Source organism: Diadema setosum, chromosome 2, assembly GCF_964275005.1.
Source record: "Diadema setosum chromosome 2, eeDiaSeto1, whole genome shotgun sequence".
Lineage (NCBI taxonomy): Eukaryota > Metazoa > Echinodermata > Echinoidea > Diadematoida > Diadematidae > Diadema > Diadema setosum.
In genome coordinates, this window is record NC_092686.1 from 11,250,054 (window position 1) to 11,275,630 (window position 25,577).

Genomic DNA, 25,577 nt, shown 5'->3' on the forward strand with positions numbered 1-25,577 from the left:
CAGGAAGTCTCCTGCGGAATCACTGAGACTTGGTAGCTCTGCTAATTCAAAATGTATGGTCATATCATGCCAGCTTTTACAGCAAATGTCTCTAAAACTGGCAGAATAACTTGGTCGATCAGAGTAGGGGAGGTTATCATCAAACATTCCCGGGAGTGCAAGGGTGGTGGACACGCCCCATTCAATGGCTTCGCTGCGATTTCGTACAAGCCACTCACCTCGCTTCTTCCAAACGGGAGGAATGTTTGGGGTATGTTTACACTATCACGCCACCTCGCTTCTCCGTGGCTTCTTCCAAACGGGAGGAATGTTTGGGGTGTGTTTACACTATCACTCTTCCTCAGCTTGTCACATGAAGGTCTCCTGTTTGATGCCCAAGCTCACTCCACTTGTGGGTGGTCAGTCCAGACCCTCTTAAGGTCTGAAGGTCCAAGACAAGAGGCAGCAAACACCCACAAATCGACAACCACACACATTTTGTCCACTGGTCTTTATAGCTCCGTGCTCGAACATCACAAAAGGGAAGAGTATGTAGGGCTCATACTTGCACTAGTATAGCACCATAGACCTGGCTAAAGTGATGTGTAACAGTTAGATCTTGATAGCGCAAAGCTCTGTTGCTCAAGGCAGCTATCCCATATGCAAACTGGGTCCATGTGAAACAGAGATAAAAGATCTCCTGTTTATTGAACTACAATGTTGTTATGGTGGCATAACAGGTAAACAACAGAATGATATTCCTATTTGATGCACCATCCTTTTAAGGGTCAGAGTAATCAACACACCTGTACCAATACAGAATCATTATGCATGTTTGGAATTGTTGTTGTTTTTTTTTTTCATCAATTGTGCGAGGAAAGTGATTAGCTTGCATATAAAGATATCTTAAGACCCAGCAAGAAATACCTTTAATTGCAAAATGAATACTATTACTTCTACAGATGGCTCTGATATCAACCTATAGAATCCCTTGCCATTCCTCCAGGAAACAGCAACAAACCTTCCAAATAAAACCACACTTGAATGTTTGAGAAGATATCCAAAATAGTGAACATTGGATAATGTCTATCAGTCACTGTTTTTTCCCCTCGTATTTGGCAATATTTGATTCATATAAAACATTGTACAAAAAAAAAATATTTGGGTTGAATTATTATGTCTCAGACAAAGGTGACTTCCTGCTAAAAATCAGCCTCATCATTATCATATTACAGAAACTCTACAAACTATTAAAGTGTCATTACCACTCACCTTCTCTGCATAATATTTTTGACTTCATCTGCCACATTGAAAAATGAATAAACATCAAAGAATACAGGAGAACATGTCATAACAGGATGAAATAGATGATTTGATCCTACACATGAATAAATACAAACAAAGTGCAATGCTCATCAAAGGATCTTTAAAGGAATGCTACAGTGTCATAACATGGTAATGGAATAATTGATTGATGAACTACAGCTAGATAAACTACAGAAAATTCAAATATCTACATCTGATGAAAAGGCTAGTTATGCTTCTTTTTTTTTTTTAAAGTGACAATATTGCCAAGAACATTTAGTTAGCTTATTCAATGGTAATGACAATAATAACAAAAAGCTATCTGCCACTAGCCCAAACAAATCCAAGAGGACTTCGCTGAGTTCTGAAAGATAACTTTTTTTTTTAAAGAGTAAGTATGATTCTTTGATATATGACCAAAATGTGCAACTACTTTTTAAAACAACCAACTTTATACAAGTGGTCCTAATTCATACTACATACAGTTGTGTGTTATATACAACAGCAACTCACTACATGCTTACTCAGCATGCTCCAGCGAAGAAAGCTTGGACCACACTGGTCCCTTATTATACATTCAAGTGAAATTAATTGCAACTTTTTCAAAAAAGCATTAGGCATTAAAAAGGTGATTAATACTAATCTCAATCAACTGCAACCCCATATATTACAAGGTGCAGGTTTGAGCTGTATAAATAACTGGAAAACAGCCCACTTGTAAGCATTTGTGCTCTACACAAACATCCAAATCAACATCGAGTTTGTGGAAAGTGAATACACATGGGAAGCAAGCAATGGAAGATCTAGCACAACTTTTCAAAAGAATACAACTGTTAAGTACTGGAGTACCAGTTTGCCCTCTTGGATACTACAAATTGCATCAAATTCAAATGAACATTTGTCCATCACAGGCATCATCAATGTCTTGTTTGGTAACAATTTCAGATGTTTGGGCAAGTCATCATGCTATGCTGGTTGTTGATATGATAACAAGCACAATCGCAAGGTTTGAATTGTAATACTTACAATCAATATACTCTATACGTCATTACCTCAACTTCCTTCCAATCCAAGTGAATACCAAGCAACACATTTGATGAAAGAAACAGAAAAAAAAGGAGCAATTCCATCTACAAATGCGTATCTTCAACCTCATAGTTCATCAGTTCCTCTTGGGTAAAGTTGTCGTAGGGTACAATCATGTCCGAATCCAAGTCTGCTTTGACGCTGAGTAGATGCGCCCCGTTGCCATTGGGAACTGCTTTATCGTTCTCTGCCATGACAGGGTTGTCGAAGCCCAACTCCAGGTCACTGTTTCGGGGGCTGTGGTTGGTGATGTACTCCCCACTGCGGCCTCGCCTCCTATCACATAGGAGGTAGATGAGGCCGACAATGATGATGATGATGCTGATGGTGGCAATGACAACCAGAGATATAAAGAGGCCAGGGTTGCTGAAGAAGTTAAAGACGTCCGACTTGCGGGTGGTTAAAATTACGGCGGTTTCAGTATTGGTGGTCGCCACAACACTGGTGGTCATTTTGGGGGCGGCCATGCCTGTGGCTGTCCCGGTGGCTGCCACAGTGGTTGCCACATTGGTAGTTGCTGAGTTGGTAGTTGCTGAGTTGGTAGTTGCCCTGTCAGTGGTTGCCCTCTTGGTGGTAACCAAATTGGTTGTTGCTGCATCGGTTGTTGCTGCATCGGTTGTTGCTGCTTTGGTTGTTGCTGCTTTGGTTGTTGCTGCATCGGTTGTTGCTGCTTTGGTTGTTGCTGCATCGGTTGTTGCTGCTTTGGTTGTTGCTGCATCGGTTGTTGCTGCATCGGTTGTTGCCACATCAGTAGTTGCCACATTGGTGGCTACCACATTGGTGGCAGCCATTTCTGTGGTTGTAATATCTATGCTCGCTACATTGGTGATATTCTCAGTGGTTGATTGCTCCAGCCCTGGTATCAGTTGTGCAATGGCACTGGGAAACCCTTCAGTGATAGTTATCGATGTCCCATTTGACTGTAAGATAGAGGAGGGAAAGAGACACGAGGTTTATTTCTAGAACCAACTTGCTTAATCATAACATGACAACGGTGCACATGAAAAATCTGCCCCCCCCCCCCCAACAAAAAAACAAAAACAAAAAAAAGAAAAAGTGGAGGGTGAAGTGAAGGGGAGGGAGACGATGCTACCAAGCAAGGTTACCTAGCCAGGAAGACTTGCAATGAATGAATTCCTGCCAGTTTGATCTGCCAGAGTTTAAAGCATGCCTCATTCTGAAGCCAAGTGTATTCCTACAAAGAAGGGTTCCATTACAGGCTTGTCCAATTTCAAACCTTGGCAAGGGTTGAACATGGGTGGCACCTCCATATAACAGTCTCTACAGACAAACATGGATTTTTTTACCCTCAGGGTTAAAATCATTTAATAAGTTACAAAGTCTCAGAACTAAAATATGTCCTCTCTTATTTGAAAGAATCTATGGTAGATGTGAGGCCCTTGCAGACCCAAGGAATCTGTGAAGAGGCACACACAGAACTTGGATTTTCTTGTTGAATCAAACGTACGTCAAATTTTCACAGTCTGCAGGAATGATTAACAAGAGGGTTTAGTTCAGAATTAAGTGCAAAAGCAATGTTTGAGCTGAGAGACGAGTCTTTCATGACCAGTTCATCCGCAATTATTCAAATATGACCAACACACATCAGATTATCTTACCAATGCTGTGAAATTGCCAAGGTTATCCTCTATGGCACTCTTTAAGTCAGCTACTGCCACCAAGGATGAGTTTGCTGCAAAAGACAATTAGATATAAACAGAAGCTTTCATCAGGCCATATTCTCTACAAAGGAAGAGGAGTGTACTTGCTGAATAATGTCTCCATTTACACCACAATCAGATTTGATGATTTACTCCAACTTGTCCTACAAGTGTTCTTGGTTTATGTATTTCGATATTCACATGTACACTGTAGATGGCATTTTTGGTGACATAAAACTTTGGGAGAAGTCGCCAGCGAGAAAAGGAATAGCATGCTAGTATTCATACAATGGAACTAAGATTAAGTACAACAAAGTAGATTACTTCATAGAGACTGGGATCACTTCATGTTCTCATGTGATCACTACATCTGCATGACTCTCCCATTATACGCTGATAAAATTCATTGATCATTTCACTCAACTACTTGTTAACTGACTTCTATCTGTTTTACCAGACAATATTACAATTAAACATTCATAGTAAAGGATATGACCAGAAAATGTTCTTAAAAACCACACTGCAGTGACCTGACCTCTGATCATGATCATAAACCTATTACCACTGTTATCTTCATGCAAGATACTGTCTTATCATTTCTACTCTTCCTGCCAAAGTACCAATGGATGAAGACTGGCAAGGATATTCTTTTTTTTTTTTTTTTTTTTTTTTTTTTGAGGGGCAAAAGTACAATGACCATTGACCGCTGATTGCGACTTTGACCGTCACCAGTTATCACCACAAATACCAAATTGCCTGTTTCTTTGTACCAATACTACTTTAAGGATATTACCATTAAATATTTGTAAATGAAACTGAGAAAAGTCATTTCTGGCCAAAATTCAGTGACCTTTGACTTCAAAGAATTTGCCAAAAATCTTAAGTGTCAGCACATCTGTACCTCATATACAGCTAAAGCGCAACCGAATCAGGCACTAAGAAAATCCACTTTCAGTTTATTATCAATCACAATAACAAGATGTAAACAGATAGATAGACAACTCAAAAGCATAATGCCTCTTGCACCCTTCAGTGTGGTGGCATTAAAACTCTTCTCGCACTGGTCAGAATCTTTACAGCACAAAAAATTCTTCCTGTTGTATTCTGTAATGTTGTAAAAAATGAAATTGTGCAAACTCTCAAGTGATGAAAAAAAATTATGATTCCTATTAATGCATTATCTAATATCTATAGACAAAAGAGAAGTCCTATTGTTTAAATGTTATTATGGAGCTATCGTAGCATGACAGAAGATCTCCCATAGGCTTTTTATCTCATTAAAGAAGTCAATTATCTTCAAGCATGTTGAAACATTTCATAATTTTGATTGACAGGTTGACATTACAAAGAGTTAAGCATGCACATGCAACAATAGTGCACTGCTCTTGATTAATAATTATACATTCTTGATATCAGGCTAGACAGCAATTGCTTTTCTTGTGGTAACATTGCTGCCTCACCCATCACAGAAAAGAACACTGCCTGCGCAATTCAAGACCCATTTCACATTATAATGTCGTTTCGACATGAACGTTCCTCTTTGAAATGTGTGTGTAGACCACTATAGCATAAAGAACCTTGATTTGTTGTATGTCATTTGAAGTATTTTCTACATGTAGTTCTGAACCTGCTTCAGTGCGTAAGGGCATTTCTCACACTTTATGGGTCTGAAAGCGAAGAGCCATTGCAAACTCATGTATGCTGAAGACGCTTCATCATTTGTGATCCTGCTACAAACCTTGCGTACCTCACTATTAAATGTGAATGGGTCCTGGTTCATCAGTGTCATTTTCAAAGGACTGTCCTATCAATTCATGAGGTACAAACTGTACAACTGCTCTACAGCAATGTGGAATGCACTGCTAAGATCAATGCCACTGGGAGAATGTTATCTTCCAAACACACTTCACATCAGCCTTCACACGCATCATTTGTGTCATCAACAGAGCCATTAGCAATATGGGAATGAGCTCCATTCCCATCTGCAACCATCAAATAATGATTACAATTGTTTACAAATGCCAGGATATATAAATTACTATTATCATGTATATTTCTAGGGTGGGGGGAAGGAAGTCCTCTTTTGCAGTGAGGCTTTCACAAGTTCATGTGAAAAGGAATATAATACAGCATTTTTTAAAAGTATCAAAACATCCTTCTGCAATTGTAGATTACTACAGATATGGGGTAAATGAGAGGGGCCAGGTGACCATGACACAAACTCTCTGTCTTATTTTGCTGACAATTTTTAGCTTGTTCAGCAGCTGATTGTTAATGATCCAGTTGACACACCAGCTACCAAGGGATATTCAACACCATCCATCCCCACGATCAATCTTTTAATTTCTAGAACAATGGGATCAGATAACTTTTCTTTTTTTTTTCTCAAAGTATCTTGGTTGTCCCTGGCAATGTGGAAATATGCAAATTTATGATTACACTTAAACATCAAGATGTGTTAAAAAGCGCTATCAGTCATCAGCCATTTTCCCCGGTAATATCAGGAAGTACAAAATGCACTGCACAAACATATGCCAATATATTCATGACTATATCTATTATGATGACAGTGCTGAAATTACAGTGTTTCAGAGTGAAAATAACCTTTATTAAACAGATAAAATGTTGGATTTTTTCAATACGGAAAGTTTTTTCCCATGTCTACGTCGTTTGTCTTGAATACTCTTAAAGTGGATATTTTCACACGAGTAATTTTTAGTGCTCGGCGGAATGAGATGAGTTCCACATGTTTGTAATTCCGTGTAATCAAGACATCAACTACTGGAACATATGACAAGCAAAAACATTCGCATGCTTTTATTTTCATGCTAGTTTCTGGCTGCACAAAAAGCGCAAAAATTTCAACACCACGAAAATGTCCACTTTTACAGTATAGAACTTAATATGCAATGTTTCTCAGAGAGATGACCATATCATTGTTCCCTCAGTTGGGTATGAACTGTGCAAAGAAATGCACAATGGTGTGCACAGTGAGCATTCAGCATTATCACAGTATTGCTGCAACTTTGTGCACAGGCACCACAGAATCACAGTTAATTCTGTGGCATGCATTGCACGGCAATAATCAATGCCTGAAGTGGTCCATGGTCTAACCAGGGAGGTGCTAGAGAAGGAGAGACAACTACTGCTCTCCTTTGAAGTCATGCGCGGCACCGCCGAGAAGTTATGCGCTTAACTACAGGTGGAAACCAGGGGCGGCCGCGCAGAAACGTTGTTAGCGCTAACAGCGCACTAACAGCGCTGATAGCGACGATTTGGCCGCACTAGAAGCGTGCTGTTAGTCAAATTCACTAACAGCGCTGTTAGCCTAACATCGCGAGGCCGCACAGAAGCTAACAACAGTGGTGCTGTTTTATCAACTCTTTAACAGTGCCAGGGGCACCGATAGTGGCAATGTTAGTGTTTCTTTTTGCGTGCGCGCTGAATGTATGCGCTCTAGTTGTCTCCCAAGTAAACCTTCTTCGAAATTGACCCGAAAACTAATTGAGAATGTGGCGGGATGCGGGAGACGTTGATTTTGCGGATGGTAACGGCATGAGACCAAGATAAGGGAAAATGAATTTTTCAGGATATATCGGTTCTCGAAAGCAGTGCTCGAACTGTGTTGAAATGTGAATTGGGAGTTTGTGGTTAACGCATGTCTCATTTGACGCCTAAACCACAGACTGTCAAATAACTTGAACACCATTGTGTTGTGGACAACAATTCCTTGTTGAAGCATGGCATCTTGTATTCAATCAATGTAGACAAGATGCATCGAGAAATGTTGCTTAGCATTGTCGATGAATGACCTACACCTGTTCATAGTCTGAAAATCATACATTGTACTGACATAATTCAGATTCTCATAGTTGCCCGAGGATTCAGTCAGTGACAAATACACAGAAATTCTCATTTGTCCTTTGTTTTGCACACGCGCAAATCACAACCGTGAACTCCCCTTATACACTCACGCCATTCACAAAGACAACAATGCGTTGTGTATCGCTGCATCAAACTGCATCCCTTTACGCACAAATCGCATAGATTTTGCCTAACTCTAAGGCTAAATCCACTAACAGCGCCGTAACAGTGCACGTGTCTAACAGCGCTCTAACAGCGCTTTCTGTGCGGTCACGTTGCCCGTGCTGTTATAGTGGCTGATTTGTTAGTGACTTGATAGCGCTAACAAACCTCCCACTAACAGCGTTTCTGTGCGGCCGGTACAGGTGCTTTGACAAAAGAGAGCATCAATAATAGGGACTAGCGCTCTCACATCTAGAAATACTTGCCCCTACTGCAATTCGCTCTCTCTCTCTCAATGTGATGGCAAAAATTAATTTGTGTACCTTGAATTGGAGCAGTGAATCCAAATGCAGTGTAAAACTGACAATTTTAACAGCAAATAGTTAAAAAGCACGCTGGAACATGCTTTAGTGGAGTACTTTAAAAGATAGAAAACTAACATGCGGAAACATGCGCATTATAGAAAAATATCAGGTTTTTAAGAGGGCCTAATTTTTATTTCATTTCGATTTGCGAATTACGAAGAAACTAGAAATACATGTTTATAATATTGAATTCTTTCCTTAACTATTCTAAATCAATTCGAGTATTTCATTTAAAATTTTATGGTGAAATAAAGCTTGTAATTCAACGAAAGGTGAAATGCGTTCTTCTTCTCCGAACTTCGTCTTGCAACCAGAGCAGTACCACCATGACTTAAAAGCGTAGTGGAATGCTAGACATCCCATTGTAACGACTTGAACCCAAACATGTGTTTGCATGAATTACGAAGAGTTGCCACTCCATCTCTGTAACACCTCCCTGGTCTAACTTTGTATCTGGTCATGACATAGATCTTGACATGAGAGTTCAAGGAGTCATACATAGCATGCCATTGCATTGTACACTTGGAACAAACAGGAATGTGAGCCAGGAGATAATGTGTTGAGCAGGTGGGCTCTTGGACATCTTCACCATTACAGAGACAACACTAATAAGAAAATTGCTCTCGCCCATAAAGGTTCTATGAACTATGTTTTTCTTTGTTTGGAAGTTACTAGATTCAGCTAATTATTGTAGTCGTTCTGTCAAATTGAAATAATTCGAAGAATAGCAAAACGCATTCACTTGCATGGAAAAAAAAAATTTAATTACACCCACTGCTCAATATATTTCCAGTGTTCATTATATTGAGTTTCCCCAATACTAGTATAGCTATAATGCAATCAAATGAGTAGATATAAGTGACAGAAATGATGGGGGATTGGTTAAAACTCCTTTTAAGACAAGTTACAGTAATGCTCTGACAGTCAATCTGCCAAGCTTTGAAAAAAATGCAGTTTATCTCTTGTGTGTCACCAAGTAAAAGTGATACTACAAAATCTCTAGGTTGGTTTCCTCGTTCCCGGCCACAATCCTTTATTTTAGAGCAAAAGTACAAGCAAAATCGCAAATGCATAAATAGTGCAATGACATGTGCATGCATTAAAAAAAATGATAAAATGTGAATGCATGATTGACCAAGTTCACATGGTTATCAACCAGTTGGAGCTAACAGTTTGGAAAAAAAAAAAACAAAACAACTCTGACACATTCATCTGTTCTCATATTTAATTTTGCTCAACATCTGGCACACATGCACTTATACCACCATCAAAACTCTGCTGGTATAGCGATGTCACCTGTGCATGGCAAAAAAAACCCCCAAACAAATAAACATATTTTTCTGTGATGCAATGCAGAAAGAAATATTCCAGAGCGTTATTTCCACTCTCAAAAAATGGATTGCTTCTACATCTACTTCATTCCATTTATTAATCATCATCATAATATGCATACACACACAACCACACAAACTCACATAAAACATTCCAACATGACATAATCTGCAAACAACCATCAATAGCCTCATGACATAAGAATGACAGACAATGCAGCTTAAACGTGGCTCGTTAAATATCGCTGGATTATGAATTCCACATTCCATTTCACAAACAACAACTGTAACAGCAACTCCTTACATACAATTACATTTTCTGACAGTAATTTATTTCCCCCCCCCCCATAAAAAGTAAAAATTAGGCAAATACCTCCTGACAAATAATCCTGAAACCAAATCAGCCTATTTGGGTTAATGAGGTACTGCCTAGTAGACCCAGTTGACATCATATCATTACAGAGGATCAATCTTTTGCATTCAATCACTTATCCTACTTTAGTTTCTTTCTAGAAAGTGAAGTGTATCCTGGCAAATCTATACCTTCCACTTTTCCTGCCTATACTAGTCTGAATGCAAACTTTAGTAGGGCTATGGCAATATGCAACAGATTCAACATTTCAATGCATTGCGAATTTTGTTTTTTAAGAATCGTAAATGAAGTGCAAGTGATTTTGTTCCAATGTACATGTAAGACATTTATTATCACGATGTGTGTTCCCCAGTGGCCGGTTTTGAATAATCTTTGCGCGAGTGCAGAAACTAGAAATGTACATTGCCCCAAACCGAAACAGTAAAGTGGGAACTGTGCTGCACTCCTGCATGGCAACATAACCCCAACGTACCATCTCCAGCAATCATTTTTTTTTTCTTCCTTTCTTGGCCTGGCATAAGCACATCTCTCCAATATCAATTCGCAATCTGATGCACTGCGTTTATGAGCACCAGATGACCTTTCAGATATTCTTCATCTCTTGGCATGGTGCCAAGCAATCTCCCGACTTTCTACCTGAGAGCCTGTTATGTGTTTTCCTCAAGTTTATGTCTGAGGCTCCTACTGCTTCTCTCACCATATGGTACTTACAATTTTACCCCATTTCCCTGCTATTCCCCCTCTATCTATCTATCTATCTATCTATCTATCTATCTATCTATCTATCTATCTATCTCATCCTCTTTCTCTCACCATCTCTCTCTTTCTTCCCGAGGCTCTCTCAGTCATATCACTTTCTTCATTCTCTCTCAAATGACTTTTTGATGAATAACATATTGAACTTTATCTCATGGACCTACATATCTCCAACTAGAAACGAGGACATCTTATTTCTTTTTTTCTTCTTTTTTTTTGGAGCCATTACATCTCCAGTACTTCCTGACAAAAGTGAAGTACAGTCAGTTATATACAAAAATGAAAACAAACATATCTTGACATCTAATTTCACCAGAGGTCTCATGCACAACCATATCTCCCTCCTCAGACCCATGACATCCATTTCCAAAACACTCATTCTTTGTCAGAGAGAGATTGCCACACACACAGGACACTGATGATAAATTCACAAATTGTTTGCAACTATCAGCTCCCCTTTCTCACCTGTCGTCTGGCAGGTGAACGTTAGAAGATAAAATGGCAAGCATTCAACCTGCTGGTATGGGTAAAATAATCTTCTCCACGGCACTAGATGACCCTAATGACTCGCTTTCTTTGTCAAAGCTTTATCAAATGCATTCCAACGATGTTCCTGGACATAAAAGGCAGCCTTCAATGTGTGTCTCAGACAAGACATGTTCGTGTAAATAACTCTTGAAAACAAAATTGTAACATAAGATAACCTAATACCGCAGAAAGCATAACCCGATTAGGGGCATATTTATAACATGAATAGGGAGTATGAAGTTCAGTTAATTATTGACTGTATCCAGTATGTGACTGCAATGTTTATTCTGGAGTTTTTCCATGATTTTTTTTTTTTTTTGGGGGGGGGGGGGGAAGGAGGTATTAGAAAGCTTTAGTAAGTACATTTATCCTGTATTGCTCAATACCTGTTTTCTTCACACAACCTACACTGGTGACTAAAAAACTGTTACTAACAAAGTTTAATTGTGAACAAACAAAACTAGCTAGCATACATTGTCCAATTGCCTCAAGACCTTACGTGTATTTCAACACTCCCCCCTCCCCCCATGTAAACTGAAAAATAGACACTGGCCTTAAAGGAAACCAAAACCCAAAGAGAAATGTGGATTGCGTGAAAGCAGCAACATTAGGAGAACACATCAGTGACAGTTTGAGGAAAATCGGACAATCGATGTGAAAGATATGAATTTTTAAAGTTTTGGTGTTACAACCGCTGGATGAGGAGACTACTAGAGATTATGATGTATGTGTGGACAACAATATAAAGAAAATATAAAGGGAATTCCACAAAAAGTCATTTTTCATGAAAATTACACAGTCCATCAATTTGATACTGACATATGTCAAGGTTAGCAATTATTCCCCCTGTTTTCTGAAAGTGGCAAGTCAAGTCCTCTTTCATTATGCTAGAAAAGTGAATTTTTGTGGAATTCCCTTTATATTTTCTTTATATTTTTGTCCAAACATACGTCACAATCTCTAGAAGTCTCCTCATCCAGCGGTTCCAATACCAAAACTTTAAAAATTCATAACTTTTGCATCGATTGTCCGATTTTCCTCAAACTTTCACTGATGTGATCTACTAATGTTGCTGCTTTCACTCAATTCACATTTCTCTTTGGGTTTTGGTTTCCTTTAACACTTCCTTATCAAAATGAAACTTTCCCCCGTATCACAACTGATTCTAATTTCGTAGAGCCAAACACTCAAATAAAATGGTATTAATTTCATTCAATGAAATTGCATGAGATAATCTTGTAATACTCCATATGGCATGAATTTTGCGAAGTTTTTATTTCTCAAAATTTTTTGAGTCAGGTGCTATTCGTGAATTTTGCAGTATACATGCAAAAGTATTAACTCTGACCCCGACATGAATGTGACATGCATGCATACATTTCTCTGTTCATTACTACATTCCATGATCGTGAATTCCATCACTTGTGAAATTGTTGGGCAGACCCAATTTGCGAAAAAATTAGACTTGCTGTGTATATGGCGTATACAGAATTTCAAATGCCTGCATTGGTCATGATTCATGTGTTTTGGTTTCCTTTAACACTTCCTTATCAAAATGAAACTTTCCCCCGTATCACAACTGATTCTAATTTCGTAGAGCCAAACACTCAAATAAAATGGTATTAATTTCATTCAATGAAATTGCATGAGATAATCTTGTAATACTCCATATGGCATGAATTTTGCGAAGTTTTTATTTCTCAAAATTTCATGAGTCAGGTGCTATTCGTGAATTTTGCAGTATACATGCAAAAGTATTAACTCTGACCCCGACATGGATGTGACATGCATGCATACATTTCTCTGTTCATTACTACATTCCATGATCGTGAATTCCATCACTTGTGAAATTGTTGGGCAGACCCAATTTGCGAAAAAATTAGACTTGCTGTGTATATGGCGTATACAGAATTTCAAATGCCTGCATTGGTCATGATTCATGTGTTTTGGTTTCCTTTAACACTTCCTTATCAAAATGAAACTTTCCCCCGTATCACAACTGATTCTAATTTCGTAGAGCCAAACACTCAAATAAAATGGTATTAATTTCATTCAATGAAATTGCATGAGATAATCTTGTAATACTCCATATGGCATGAATTTTGCGAAGTTTTTATTTCTCAAAATTTCATGAGTCAGGTGCTATTCGTGAATTTTGCAGTATACATGCAAAAGTATTAACTCTGACCCCGACATGAATGTGACATGCATGCATACATTTCTCTGTTCATTACTACATTCCATGATCGTGAATTCCATCACTTGTGAAATTGTTGGGCAGACCCAATTTGCGAAAAAATTAGACTTGCTGTGTATATGGCGTATACAGAATTTCAAATGCCTGCATTGGTCATGATTCATGTGAGTAATGTGAAGTGATTAAATGTCGTCAGATCACTAGACTCCTATTGACTGGCGTATAAATCTTCGTACCAAATGTCCACTGCCTCATTATAGCCTATCAGATGCACATGGATCGTTAAGTACAATGAAAATATATGGATCTCAAAAATCATTGTCTGTTTGCGTATAGGCCCTACATATTCCATTTATATATTCCATATATGTGACCCTGCACCACAAAACAAACAAAACGTCGCCAGACATGAATTCTTAGTTACGACCATATTCTGAAAGAGCACACTTTAAGCTTTAAAATGATGTATAACTCAAATCAAATGGACTCTCCTAACCTATCTAAATATTGGAAAGAAAGCACAAACTCAGGAAAAGTGTGAACTGAGAAAAGAGGCTCTGAATTAGTGTCTACTCAAGCGCTTAATCTTTACCAAACCATGTGGCTGTGCGATGAAAGGGACAAAAAGCAGGAAGTTAACCACCTGAGTAACAACAATGAAGGGACTATCAAATTAAACTGAAATTAAGCATGCCTCATTAATACATTCTGTCCATAATTAATGCCAACTTTCAAAGCAGTAGCGCTATCCTTTTCAAAAGTTATTAGAGTTGAAAGTGAAGAGTGCGTACAAGGTTTTCCAGAAATGAAAAAGGGACTCTATTACACACCTAATCACACTATTCTACCAAGAATGTTCAAGATAAACTGCTAAAAAAACACACTTTCCCACCCGTTTTATGATCCCAAAATTTAGCATAATGTAAAAGAAGACTTGCTCTTTTAGAAAATATGAAAAAGTCAAGATCGGCGAGGTTGATCCTCACGCAAAATCAGTGTGTGCGACTTTTTGTTCGTTTTGTGATGCACTGTCACATATGAGTTAATTCTTTAACCTGACTACGAGATCTGTAAGATTGCTCCATTCATGCACAATAAAAGAAAACTTCATGTACAGAAGTCTGCATTCCTCTGAAAACTTTTGTTTTGGTCTGTGCATGGCTGGATGTAAACCTGATAAAAATGAAACGCCAACCTTTGTTTTGGTCTGTGCCTGGCTGGATGAAAACCTGATGAAAACGAAATGCCATAGTAATCAATGATGCCAATCTACCTCTCATTTCCCTCTCCAAGTTGTTGGAGCTGCAAACGTTACCAAGCTCTTAGGGAGCAGGCAGATCCGCCCCAGCTGGGAATCCACTTTCATCAATCAATCATCCCAAACCACCTTTGGCACATGAATTGGCCTCGGCTGCCCTGGTTGCTAGGAGACTACGTGGTTACCTCCAATTCTGCGATGTCTAGGGTAAGTGATGCTCGAGTATGTCTACAAGATTTATATCGCGCATATCAAGAGAGAAGAGTCACGGGCTATACCATGTTATGCAAGCACTGATATGACAATGTGTACTCCACTTACACCACCTTTTAGCACCAGTTTATCATTCTTACGTTGTAATCTAGAAATTTTAGAAGTGATCATTTGAGCCACAAGCAACTTGCTAAACTTTTCCTCTAGGTGGTGGTTGCACATGCTTCTAGGTAATAATTCACAGGGGTAGTGGGTGTGTTCTGGTATCTTACAAAGCCAAGCATCAAAGGGGTTGCAATCATATTATCAATAGTAACTACGCCTTATGGCAATCAAGCTACAGAGATTAAAACTCATAATGACATCTCTCTATCTGCAGAATGCTGACATCTCCTAAATGAACACAAGGAAGAAAGCATTTACTATGATGGCATTGAGTCTGGTTCGTCTACTTTAATAGTAGATTACAATGTAGGCTTACAGTGTAGGTCTCACATTTAGGCCTAAAAGCCCACTGCTTTGTCACATAAAAATATACATACACACCCATACATACATACATAAAAAGTATGTACATAAATACATACATACATGACATGAATACACACCCATACTGCTTACATCTATACGTAAGTACACATCAACATACATACATTGCTATATGTATAAAAGCCCATGCGCATACACAAAAACCCAGTGCACTTGCATATTTTCCGATTACGATTACTGCTTGTCAAGCAGTTAAATAAGCAATTATTGCTCTGCATGGCAGAATCCCAGTGGGTCATTAAATTAAGGCACTGCAGGCCAATGAGGAAGGGACTGCAGAGAACTATATGCATCATTACCAAATTCTTGAAATAGAAATTGCAAATGCCAAGGCTATTAAGCCAATTAATGTTCAACATAGGCTCTATTGTGGGTGTACTTCTACAGCAGTAGCATTAAAGTAGAAATTCAAAGAGCACGAAACACAAATTTGATAAGAAAATATTGAATTTGAACATCTGTCCTAGGTGTACACAAAATATCGAGAGAAAAGAACAATCCCAACTATTTTTTATTAATTATTGAAATCGGACGAAAAAGTGAACCCGAAATGCCCCGATGAACGGTCTGCCGATACCCCTTCCCGATGACGTCACGCACTGGATTCTTACTCTGAAAGTACATGTTCGCTCCATAGACTACTACCGTGAATTGTTTTCAGTGTTGTGTTTAGGAGCCTAGCAAGTCCAATTATTTAGTTTATTAGCAGTTTTCTTGCATGTGTCCTTGTAGCCCACAGTTTTTCCTTACATTTCATCCTCATAAAGTATGAAATTTGTGAATGCTAGCGGCGCATAACAGAGATTTCTTTCAGACGTTTTTGTCCGCATTTCGGTTCCGTGCCTTCAAAAAGTAGGTCCGGTCATAGCAAGCTGGATGGTACGTCTCGCTCTCAGCTGGTCTGCATCGGCTGTTCATGCACTAGTCTGTGCTGGTGTGTGGTTCGCACCGCGTTGTGTGTGTTTGCGTGTGTGTGAATATATTAGTGTTCGTGCTCTGATTTCTTCCTCGGTCTAGCGAGAGCTGTGCGTAAACACGTGTGTGTATGAGAACATTTACTATTGTACGTACTTCGAACATGTGCGCCAGCTCCATGCCCCCTCGACGTTCGACGCGAGACTCCTGCAGCTGATCACTCGCTCTCTATGCATGTTTTTGTTTGTAATAATAATGGATGAACATAAACTCAATACTGTACGAGTAATGTTCGCCACACGTAATCTGTGTATTTCGTATACTGTTCTACGAAGCGAATTGCTACTTACAGAGGTGGAAGAATGAGCCGTGAGGAAGTACGTCTTTTTCCACATTTTTGTCTAAACCGCCGCCGTCATTCATCGTACATTCTGATCGTCGAGACTCTAAATCGTACTGAGCCGTATGTTATACTGTTTTTCATCTTTTTTAACGTCAAGGCAGACATCAGACATTTACTTTACCATCAAACGCAGCTGAATGTTACTGTTATTCATTTCGAAATGTTATAGCAAATATCTGACATTTATTTTAGCATCATATGGAGCAGAATGTTGCTGCTATTCACTTCCAAACGTAAAAGCAATCATCTGACATTTATTTTGGCATCTTCTGGAGCCGAATGTTATTCCTATTTACTTTCGAAAGTTAAAGCAAACATCCGACATTTATTTAATCATCGTATGGAGTTGAAAATTATTGTTGTTCATTTTCGAACGTCAAAGGGATCACTCGACATTTATTTTAGCATCTTCCGGAGCTGATATTATTGCCACTTACTTTCGAATGTAAAAGCAATCATCCGGCATTTATTTTATCATCGTACGGAGTTGAATACTATGGTTATTCATTTCCAAACGTCAAAGCAAACATCAAACATTAATAACTATTTTACCATCGAACGCAGCTAAACATTACTGTTATTCATTTCGAAATCTTAAAAACACCCGACAGTTATTTTAGCATGGTATGGAGCAGAATATTACTGCTATTCACTTCCGAACGTAAAAGCAATCATCTGACATTTATTTTAGCATCTTCCGGAGCCGAATGTTATTGCTATTTGCTTTCGAAAGTAAACACAAACATCCGACATTTATCTAATCATCGTACGGAGTTGAATATCATTGTTATTCATTTCCGAACGTTACAAGGGATCATTCGGCATTTACTTTTAGCATCTTCCTGAGCCGAATGTTATCCTTATTCATTTCCGAACCCAAAATCAAATATCTGACATTAATTTTTGCATCGTAAGGAGCTGAATCTTACCGATATTTATTTCCAATTATTTTAGCATCTTACGGAGCCGATTGTTACCGCTGTTCATTTACAACAGTAAAAGCAAACATCCAACTTTTTTGGTGGCCCGATCGGGCCACCAAAATCTTCATTTCTGAGATATTGTCGGCCTGACGTGCGTTTGTTGGTGGCCCTGGGCCACCGGGCCACAGTTAGTGTCGAGCCCTGTCTAATGAATGTAGATGATCGCAAGTGTAACAATGAAATATGATTCGTCCCCCCCCAAAAAAAAACAAAACAAAACAAAACAAAACAAAACAAAACAAAACAAAACAAAACAAAAAAACATGCAAGAATGTTTGTGATTCCAGAGCTGCGTTTATCCGGACATGAATCTAAAAAAGGAATTACAAAACCTCTTTATTATTATCATTATTATTATTGACGAACCATCAGAAAATCAAAGCTAATCTTACGTTCAGATTAACATTTTTTTTTCTTTTTTCATTGTCGAATTAGCAAACCTTCAGAGTATCAACTCTCGAGCTAGCTTGTTTCATTTTCGGATAAACAAACTTTCACAGTAACGTGCAAATATTATTTTTTTTTAGTCGGGCATAAGGAAATGTTCAGAAGACGTGTATAGACGGGTGGTAAAAAAAGGAGAAAAAATAGGTTTGAATTTTAGTTTGGCATCGCGTCTCTTTGCGTGGTGCTCGTTATTCCGAAAAAAGAATAAGATTCACTATCCCGATGGTAGTTATTTCGAAACACGCATATTGCATGTGCGGATGTTTGTTAATCCGACAAATTTAATTATGGTTTGTTTAATTTGATTTGTGGCTCGAAAGGTTCGTTTATCTGAAATTGAATTACGCGGCAAGAAATTTGTACTTATTTCGTTTTTGGATAAACGAACATTCAGAATATGGAATGTTTTTGAGTGAACAGGACTTCGAAATAACGAAACTTAATTTTCATCTTTTTCTCTTTTCGATTTAAGAACCCTTTGTTTCAGTTTTTGGATAATTGAATCCTCGGGAGTGATGATCTTTTAAAGTAACGACCAGTAACCTTTCTTCCCCCCCCCCCCCCCCCCTCTCTCTCTCTCTCATAAGTTTATGTCGTAGTTTGACATCTTTAATTTTTTGTTTTTCCGGTAATCATTATTCTTAAAATAATGAAAAAAAAAGAAGACATGAGATACATTTGTGCGTATTCTATAATTCGTTATTCCAAATCTGAAACACGTAAAATCCCTGTGCCAATGTTTTTCTTCCAAAAATATGAGGGTTTGTTAATCCAAACATTTGTAGCATTATTCTGAAGTTTGGTTAATGTGAAAATGGGGAAAAGACTTGTTAATCTAATAATAAACGAATTGAATTTGTTCCCAGATTAAATTTCTTATTTCTTAAGTTTTAGATTAGCAAACCTTTGGAATAAACAACTTTTAGAGTAACAATCAGCAACATGTTTTCTCTTTTTTTCATAACTCAGAATAGAAATAATGTACAAAATGGAGAAGTATTTTAAAGCAGGAAAATAAGGCATTTCAAGTTTAACACTGTTTATTTATTTCATTTTTCTTTATCGGTAAGTACAAACAATTCTTACAAGAAATAGAAAAGGAAATAGAGAGAAAGAGAAAGAGAGAGAGAGAGAGAGAGATAGCCCTATTTTAGGCAAATTAAATGAGAGAAATAAAGAATCATTACGTTTGTAATCCTGGCTGGGTCTTCGACTCGTCAAACATTTTCCCTGTTCATTCCTCCAGGCCCCAGACTGTTCATGACCGCCAAGAATGCGCCAGTACGCGCGGTTTCTTTTTTGTCAAATGGTCTCTCTCCTCTACCCCCCCCCCCCCATCCCCAAGTCAGGCACCTTGCCGTCGTGGAATTTTTATTGTTTCTTGGTAAACTTGGTGTTCACTTTTGACTGCGCGTGCACTGTGCTCGGTATCCACATGGAGCACGCACAACCAGTGACTACCCGACTCACCTGTAGGCAGCTAACGGCGAGCAGAAAATGGCAGTTTTTTTTTCTGCTACCGCTATTTTCTACTGCCAAAATAGGCTAATACATCGTATTGGAATAAACACTTTGTTCGATATCGATGAGCGTTGATGTGGCATCGCAATGCAATACCCGGGCTTCTTCAAGTAAGTCAGTGTTCGACAGTTGTTGAAATCGTGACATCGCTATGACAGTTGTTAGTTTTGGGCTTGCGTGTGCATGATTTCATGGGTTTGTTGAAGGGAAAATGTGGAGAAAGAAGGTGGCTTCAAAATTATTTGCCTGCCCGATTCGGGCAAGCATTTTTTTCCTTGTTCAGAACACTTGTACGACTTTGATTTTCACTTGCCCGAGCAATCGGGAAGTGCTTATGTCCGCCCTGCTATTAGACCTTGCTAGCCTAGTATTGTACCTCCTTGGTCTGACCGGTTTGAGGTCAGCAACTAGTCAGGCGCAATGGCGTGATAGCTATCATAGCAGATGTCATTTACCGAAGTTTTACGAGCGTGTGCACACTGGTGAAGCAGTGATGTAATTACAATGTACTTGCGAAAACACCGAACCTTGTCGATGTCGAAGATTCCACTCCTTCTCTTCCCACCTCCCTGGTTAGAATCTCGTATAGTCGTACAGTATTACAGTACATCGTATCGGGCGCGAACGTAAACAAACACACGTGGTTATGCAATTGTTCCTACGCCAATGAAAGTACTTCCATGACTTGGTTAATCACGTAACAGGCCAGGCACGCAGGCAGTGAGGATGGTGGTGCGGCGAGCGGCTACCAATGCGGCTCGGAGCAGTAGAGCCACTTCACCGCGGATTAATACAAGTAGATACTGCATGCGAGCAATCGCGAGCTACGAGACTGGGCTGCACAAGAATTGTTATCTCGATCCTCGTTTTAAAATCTCTCCTATTTTGATATTTCGCCATTTTTCTTAAGTCTGCTTGTTATTGTCAACATCACCATGTCTTAGATTATCAATCCTGTCATGGGCATCCTCATGATTTCCAATTAAACGCTTCATGTGACCAGCGAAACTTGAACGTGCTAACATTACAAACGTAAGAAAAATAAGATTACCTAAGTAGCTTGAATTCCTGAATATTGACAAAAATATCTGTAAGAATTACAAAAAAATTGAGAGAGAAATGTTTCTTCATTACTATTAAACCATGAAAAGTCATATTTCGTTCAATTCGACTTTTACATAAGGAAATAAAATGCAAAAGAATTAGGTTGTACCTCCGTTAACATTGTACACACATTCACCGGGCAGAGTCCGCAAATCCAGTGCGTGACGTCAGGCGAAACGGGCATCTTTCCTGACGAATTGGCCCTTATCAGGCTCCAGAAAACCGCAGTTTTTCGTGAGCGTTTACTTCTTTCTAGCAACGCGAAAGCGAGGTAACAAAATTCCATTGCCTTCTATGTCTTCTGAGCTTTCTACTGATGCCTAAATTGCAGAATTTAATGATCTCTTTGAATGTCTACTTTAAGAAAATCATTTGATACTTTGTACAAATGAGCTGCTGCCTGTGTTACCTGGGTATGAACTGGTGTAGTTAAGATGAAGTAGGTGGGGCTACAACAGTATTTAGCTGTGTTTTCCTTAAAGGGACCAACAATACTCATACTTTTGTATACTTACAGATTTTTCACAGAAATTTCTTTGATCATGCTTCATGCTGCAAAATATGTCAGTGTATTTTCCTGGAAATTACAGGAAATATTCCTCAATCATGCATCTGTTTGGCACAATTCTGCCGACTGTATGATCACAGTGTACATTTTACATTCCACAGGAAATAACTAGCTACAATGTATGCAGAATCTATCCTCTCAGAACTTTTAGTCAAAATTTTACTTAGGCCTCTGCACAAAATAAACCCACAAATCATTAAACACTGAATGTTTCATGTTTCCTTTGAATGTAAAAACTAGACTCTGCACATTTATTTTGATACAGCACAAGTCTACTGACTGCTATTAACATTACTAACATCAATATTTTGTCAATTATTCACACAAAAAATAACACTTTTATAGATATTACAGGAAATATTAGACTCCAGCTAATTCAGGCCCCTAAAACTTAACAAAATTAGCCCCTTAATTTGTCATACTTTTCTCGGGAAAGCAGTTTCAGAAATTTCATGAAATCTTACCTCTTGAGACTGTTCAAGATCAGCAGAATATAGTAACTATTGTTCTTTGAAATAATCAATTGAGAATACTGGAAATTTAATTTCATACAGCACCACGTCATGTGACTGCAGAAGAAATTGTCAGGTGATCAAATGACACTGAAAGTTATAGGTCTATAACTTCACTGAAGGTTGCTGAATCTGGCTCTTCCTTTCATTGCCTATAGATGGAAGAAAATAACTTGTACTTGGAGTAAGGTCTCTGCACACTGCTAGGGAATTTTGGTGTGTGTGTGTAGACGATGTCTGACACCTGGTTGTGCATAAACCACACGAAGGATTTGGAACAAAGCATTGCTATCATGTTACAACCTCAACTGGGAGAAAACCCAAGAATGGAAGTCTTGGCCATGATTTTCTCTCTGTCTTGCCATTTTGTGTCTTGCATTTTCTCCCTGAAAATCTCTTGTCAAGAAGTGCACTAAAAACTACACTGTACACACACACACACACACAGACACACACAAACACACAAAGTAATTTGGTGAATCAGCCAGTGAAGATGGCCGGATTGATTTCTGTGGTGAATGACCGTTCCGTACTCTGCACGCTTTTTACTCTGATTGCTTCAAAATTGAGACAAAGAGAATATTCATGGGACAGAAGATGACGAGAGGCGAACAAACATTTCTGAGCACGAAAATATGAAGATATACCACTGATTTTCACTGTGTAAGAGAAGGGAAAATGTGTGAACAAATCATATTTGTATAGCCTTTGTTCACATGGAAAGATGTGATGTTCAGAAATCTCATCTGTCTGAAATTATACGCCTACCTGCAGAGAAAAATGTATGTTGACAAATCTTTCTTCAAATTGTTCTGAACGATCAAATATGTAGTGACCATCTCACTTCATCGTCTTCCTTATAAATATTCTTGGTTAACAAATTTTCTTATCCTCTTTTATTGTAATAGAACAGCAATGGTAAGGCAGAGGTCTGATATAACACTGAACACCATAAACCCTCCAATATCCCTTTGTATATGCCTGGACATTTAGAGTAGCATACTGTCGGTATCTTTTTAAATAGTGAGGTTCATTGATCACTCACATTTAGACACTCACACTCTTCTCTCTTTTTTTTTTGTTTTTTTTTTGACACTACAGGTATCGATGATGAGACACTGATGGCATCTAGATGATCTTGTCGTAGCCTTATGTTAAAAGGGAGGGGAAAACTGTTAATTTTGAATAGTACCCCAAAACTATCTAAAAAGCCTTGTCGGTTATCGGCTATTATGTATAGACATAGGCCCTGCATGTATATAAACCGTACAGATAAAGCAATTTTGGACAGGGTAAGGATATTCAAGAGGGCTTGTAAACATGTTTGTGATGTTTCCATTACTGTAAATAACCATCATATTAAAGTCAAAGGAGTTACTTCTGAATTTGCAAAAATTAAAGCCACCATAAGAAACAGTATGTATGTACACTAAATACTGTAGGTAATTTAAAGGAAACCAAAATCCACAGAGAAATGTGGAGTGAGTGAAAGCTGCACCAATAGCAGAACACATCAGTGAAAGTTAGAGGAAAATGGGACAATCGTTGCAAAAGTTATACTAATGTAACGCTACTAAATGTTGCTGCTTTCACTCAATCCACATTTCTCTTTAAAAATTCAAACATTGCATTGATTGTCCGATTTTCCTCAAACTTTCACTGATGTGTTCTATTAATGTTGCCGCTTTCACTACATCCACATTTCTCTCTGAGTTTTGGTTTCCTTTAAGAAGAGAAAGGGGAGGAACGGCATGCACATCCATGAATTCGTGGAATTCTCCTCTATCAGAAAGTAGCCTTGTTCTTGCAGATAATCCAGTCACAAAGCAACGGGCAGACTCCGCAGTGCCCTCAGCAAACCTACGCCGATGTTGTTCTACTCTTGGCAGACACTCTGCAGGTGGTGGGATGGTGGTGGCTAGCTGGAAGGGGGAGGATTCTAACCTCTGCTACTAGAAGCAAAGGTGACTAATGCCTAATGCATTTGACATTCACAATGACCTGGACTGTTCCTGTCATCACTTCGGTATGGGAAACACATAAGCACACACACACAAACACACACCCCTTCCTCTGAGGTCTTAAATTTGGCCTGAATATGTGCTATTCACCATCAATCACACTGATAAAACTGAATTATAGGCGCAGCATCTGGAAGAAAAAAAAAAGGCCACTGCAACTACATACCCTGTAGCTTGTACATAGCTAGATACCACTCAACTCTATCACTTCTGGTTCTAGAGAAGAAGATTTTCAAATACTTCTTAATTTGGGAGGTTTGGGGGCCCCCTTCCCTACCCCCCCCCCCCCCCCCCCCCCCCTTAATGACACTTAATGCATGAAGCACACTGGATGGTGGGTGATCACAATAGCTCTGGGTCCCGTTTTATCAAAAGATAAATTTAACGTTAAGTCAAGATAATCTATGATTAACTTCTCATATTACCTCTAATTCCACTTAATCTATGATTAACTTCCAAATCCACTTGAAGTCTGTTTTATCAAGACACCCAGAGTTGAAATTAACTCCAACTTCCTCCCAAATCAACATATAAGTTTTCTCAACCGCTCCATATCCATGATAACTTTATAGTTGATAAAATATTAACTCTAAGTAGAGACAGTCTAGGTAGACTCAATTCTGAGGCAATTTACAGAAGAAAGATGACCGCCACACTTTCCTAGTTTGGCTGGGGTCTTGTCATAAATGTTTTTCTGTTAACTGCTCACTTTCTCTAACATTTAGTTGCGTTTCTTTCATGCAATTATGGTCTTTTCCTTGCATGAAATTCACGATCGGCACGCATTGCTTACGTGACTGCTGCACGCAAAAACCCTAACGGTTAGACAGCAGTCTCAATCCCAGCCTGTTTCCACCGCGGCTAGTCGAGCTTACCGCTGCCGTCTTACCCTTCCCCCCCCCCCCGATCGCTGCCGGGAGGAGGGACCCGCTTGCGGTCCGCTGGCAATGCTGGTGGAACCCGCCTCGCGAACCAGCTTCTCTTGCGGGAAATTCGGCTTCGTGGAAGAACCCAAATTCGCTTCCATTGCTCTCCAAAAACACTACCAAACGATCGGGGAGGTAAAATAACCATTGAAACCCCGAAAACTTGAATGTGACAGATCGCAAAATGAAAGAAAATTGGCGAAATTTAGAGCTCAAAATGGCGACTTGACCGCTAAAAAACACACGCTACGAATGAATTGACTGCGCATGCGTACGAGTGGGATCTCATATTAACGAACAACGGAGATTACGAAAAATAATCTCTGTTAAAAGCAAGGAAAGCAAAACTCACATGACTGAGATGACTCAGCTGACCTGCGCTTTCTTGCAACATTCCTCTCGGCAATGAAGGAGATATAAAGCGATGTATCCTGCTGCAGAGGAGTCGGCCAGATGTACTTGATGATGATCTCAGAATTCAGAAATGTGCTCAACAGTGACTGGACTCTGGCAGCCATGTTGGAATACCAGTCTCTTTCCTGCATCCGGC

At 38.9% G+C, this 25,577-nt stretch overlaps 1 protein-coding gene across 1 annotated transcript; it reads right to left on the reverse strand.

Moving 5' to 3' along the window:
• Positions 1-293: 293 nt before the first annotated feature.
• LOC140246161 (uncharacterized) lies at positions 294-25,560 on the reverse strand. Its single transcript, XM_072325602.1, has 3 exons — positions 25,380-25,560; positions 3,990-4,063; positions 294-3,290 (listed from the first exon to the last, which is right to left on the reverse strand). Exons 1-3 carry the CDS (start codon positions 25,543-25,545, stop codon positions 2,415-2,417), a joined length of 1,116 nt encoding a protein of 371 aa, XP_072181703.1. The 5' UTR covers positions 25,546-25,560; the 3' UTR covers positions 294-2,414.
• Positions 25,561-25,577: the final 17 nt, after the last annotated feature.

Excerpts from the sequence above, each read along its gene's own strand:
- LOC140246161 (XM_072325602.1), bottom strand. The coding sequence starts at position 25,545 with ATGGCTGCCAGAGTCCAGTCACTGTTGAGCACATTTCTGAATTCTGAG. Across the intron at positions 4,064-25,379 it reads AGCTGAGTCATCTCAGTCAT|CAAACTCATCCTTGGTGGCA; the intron begins GTGAGTTTTGCT and ends TGTCTTTTGCAG. Across the intron at positions 3,291-3,989 it reads TTGGCAATTTCACAGCATTG|TCAAATGGGACATCGATAAC; the intron begins GTAAGATAATCT and ends TCTATCTTACAG.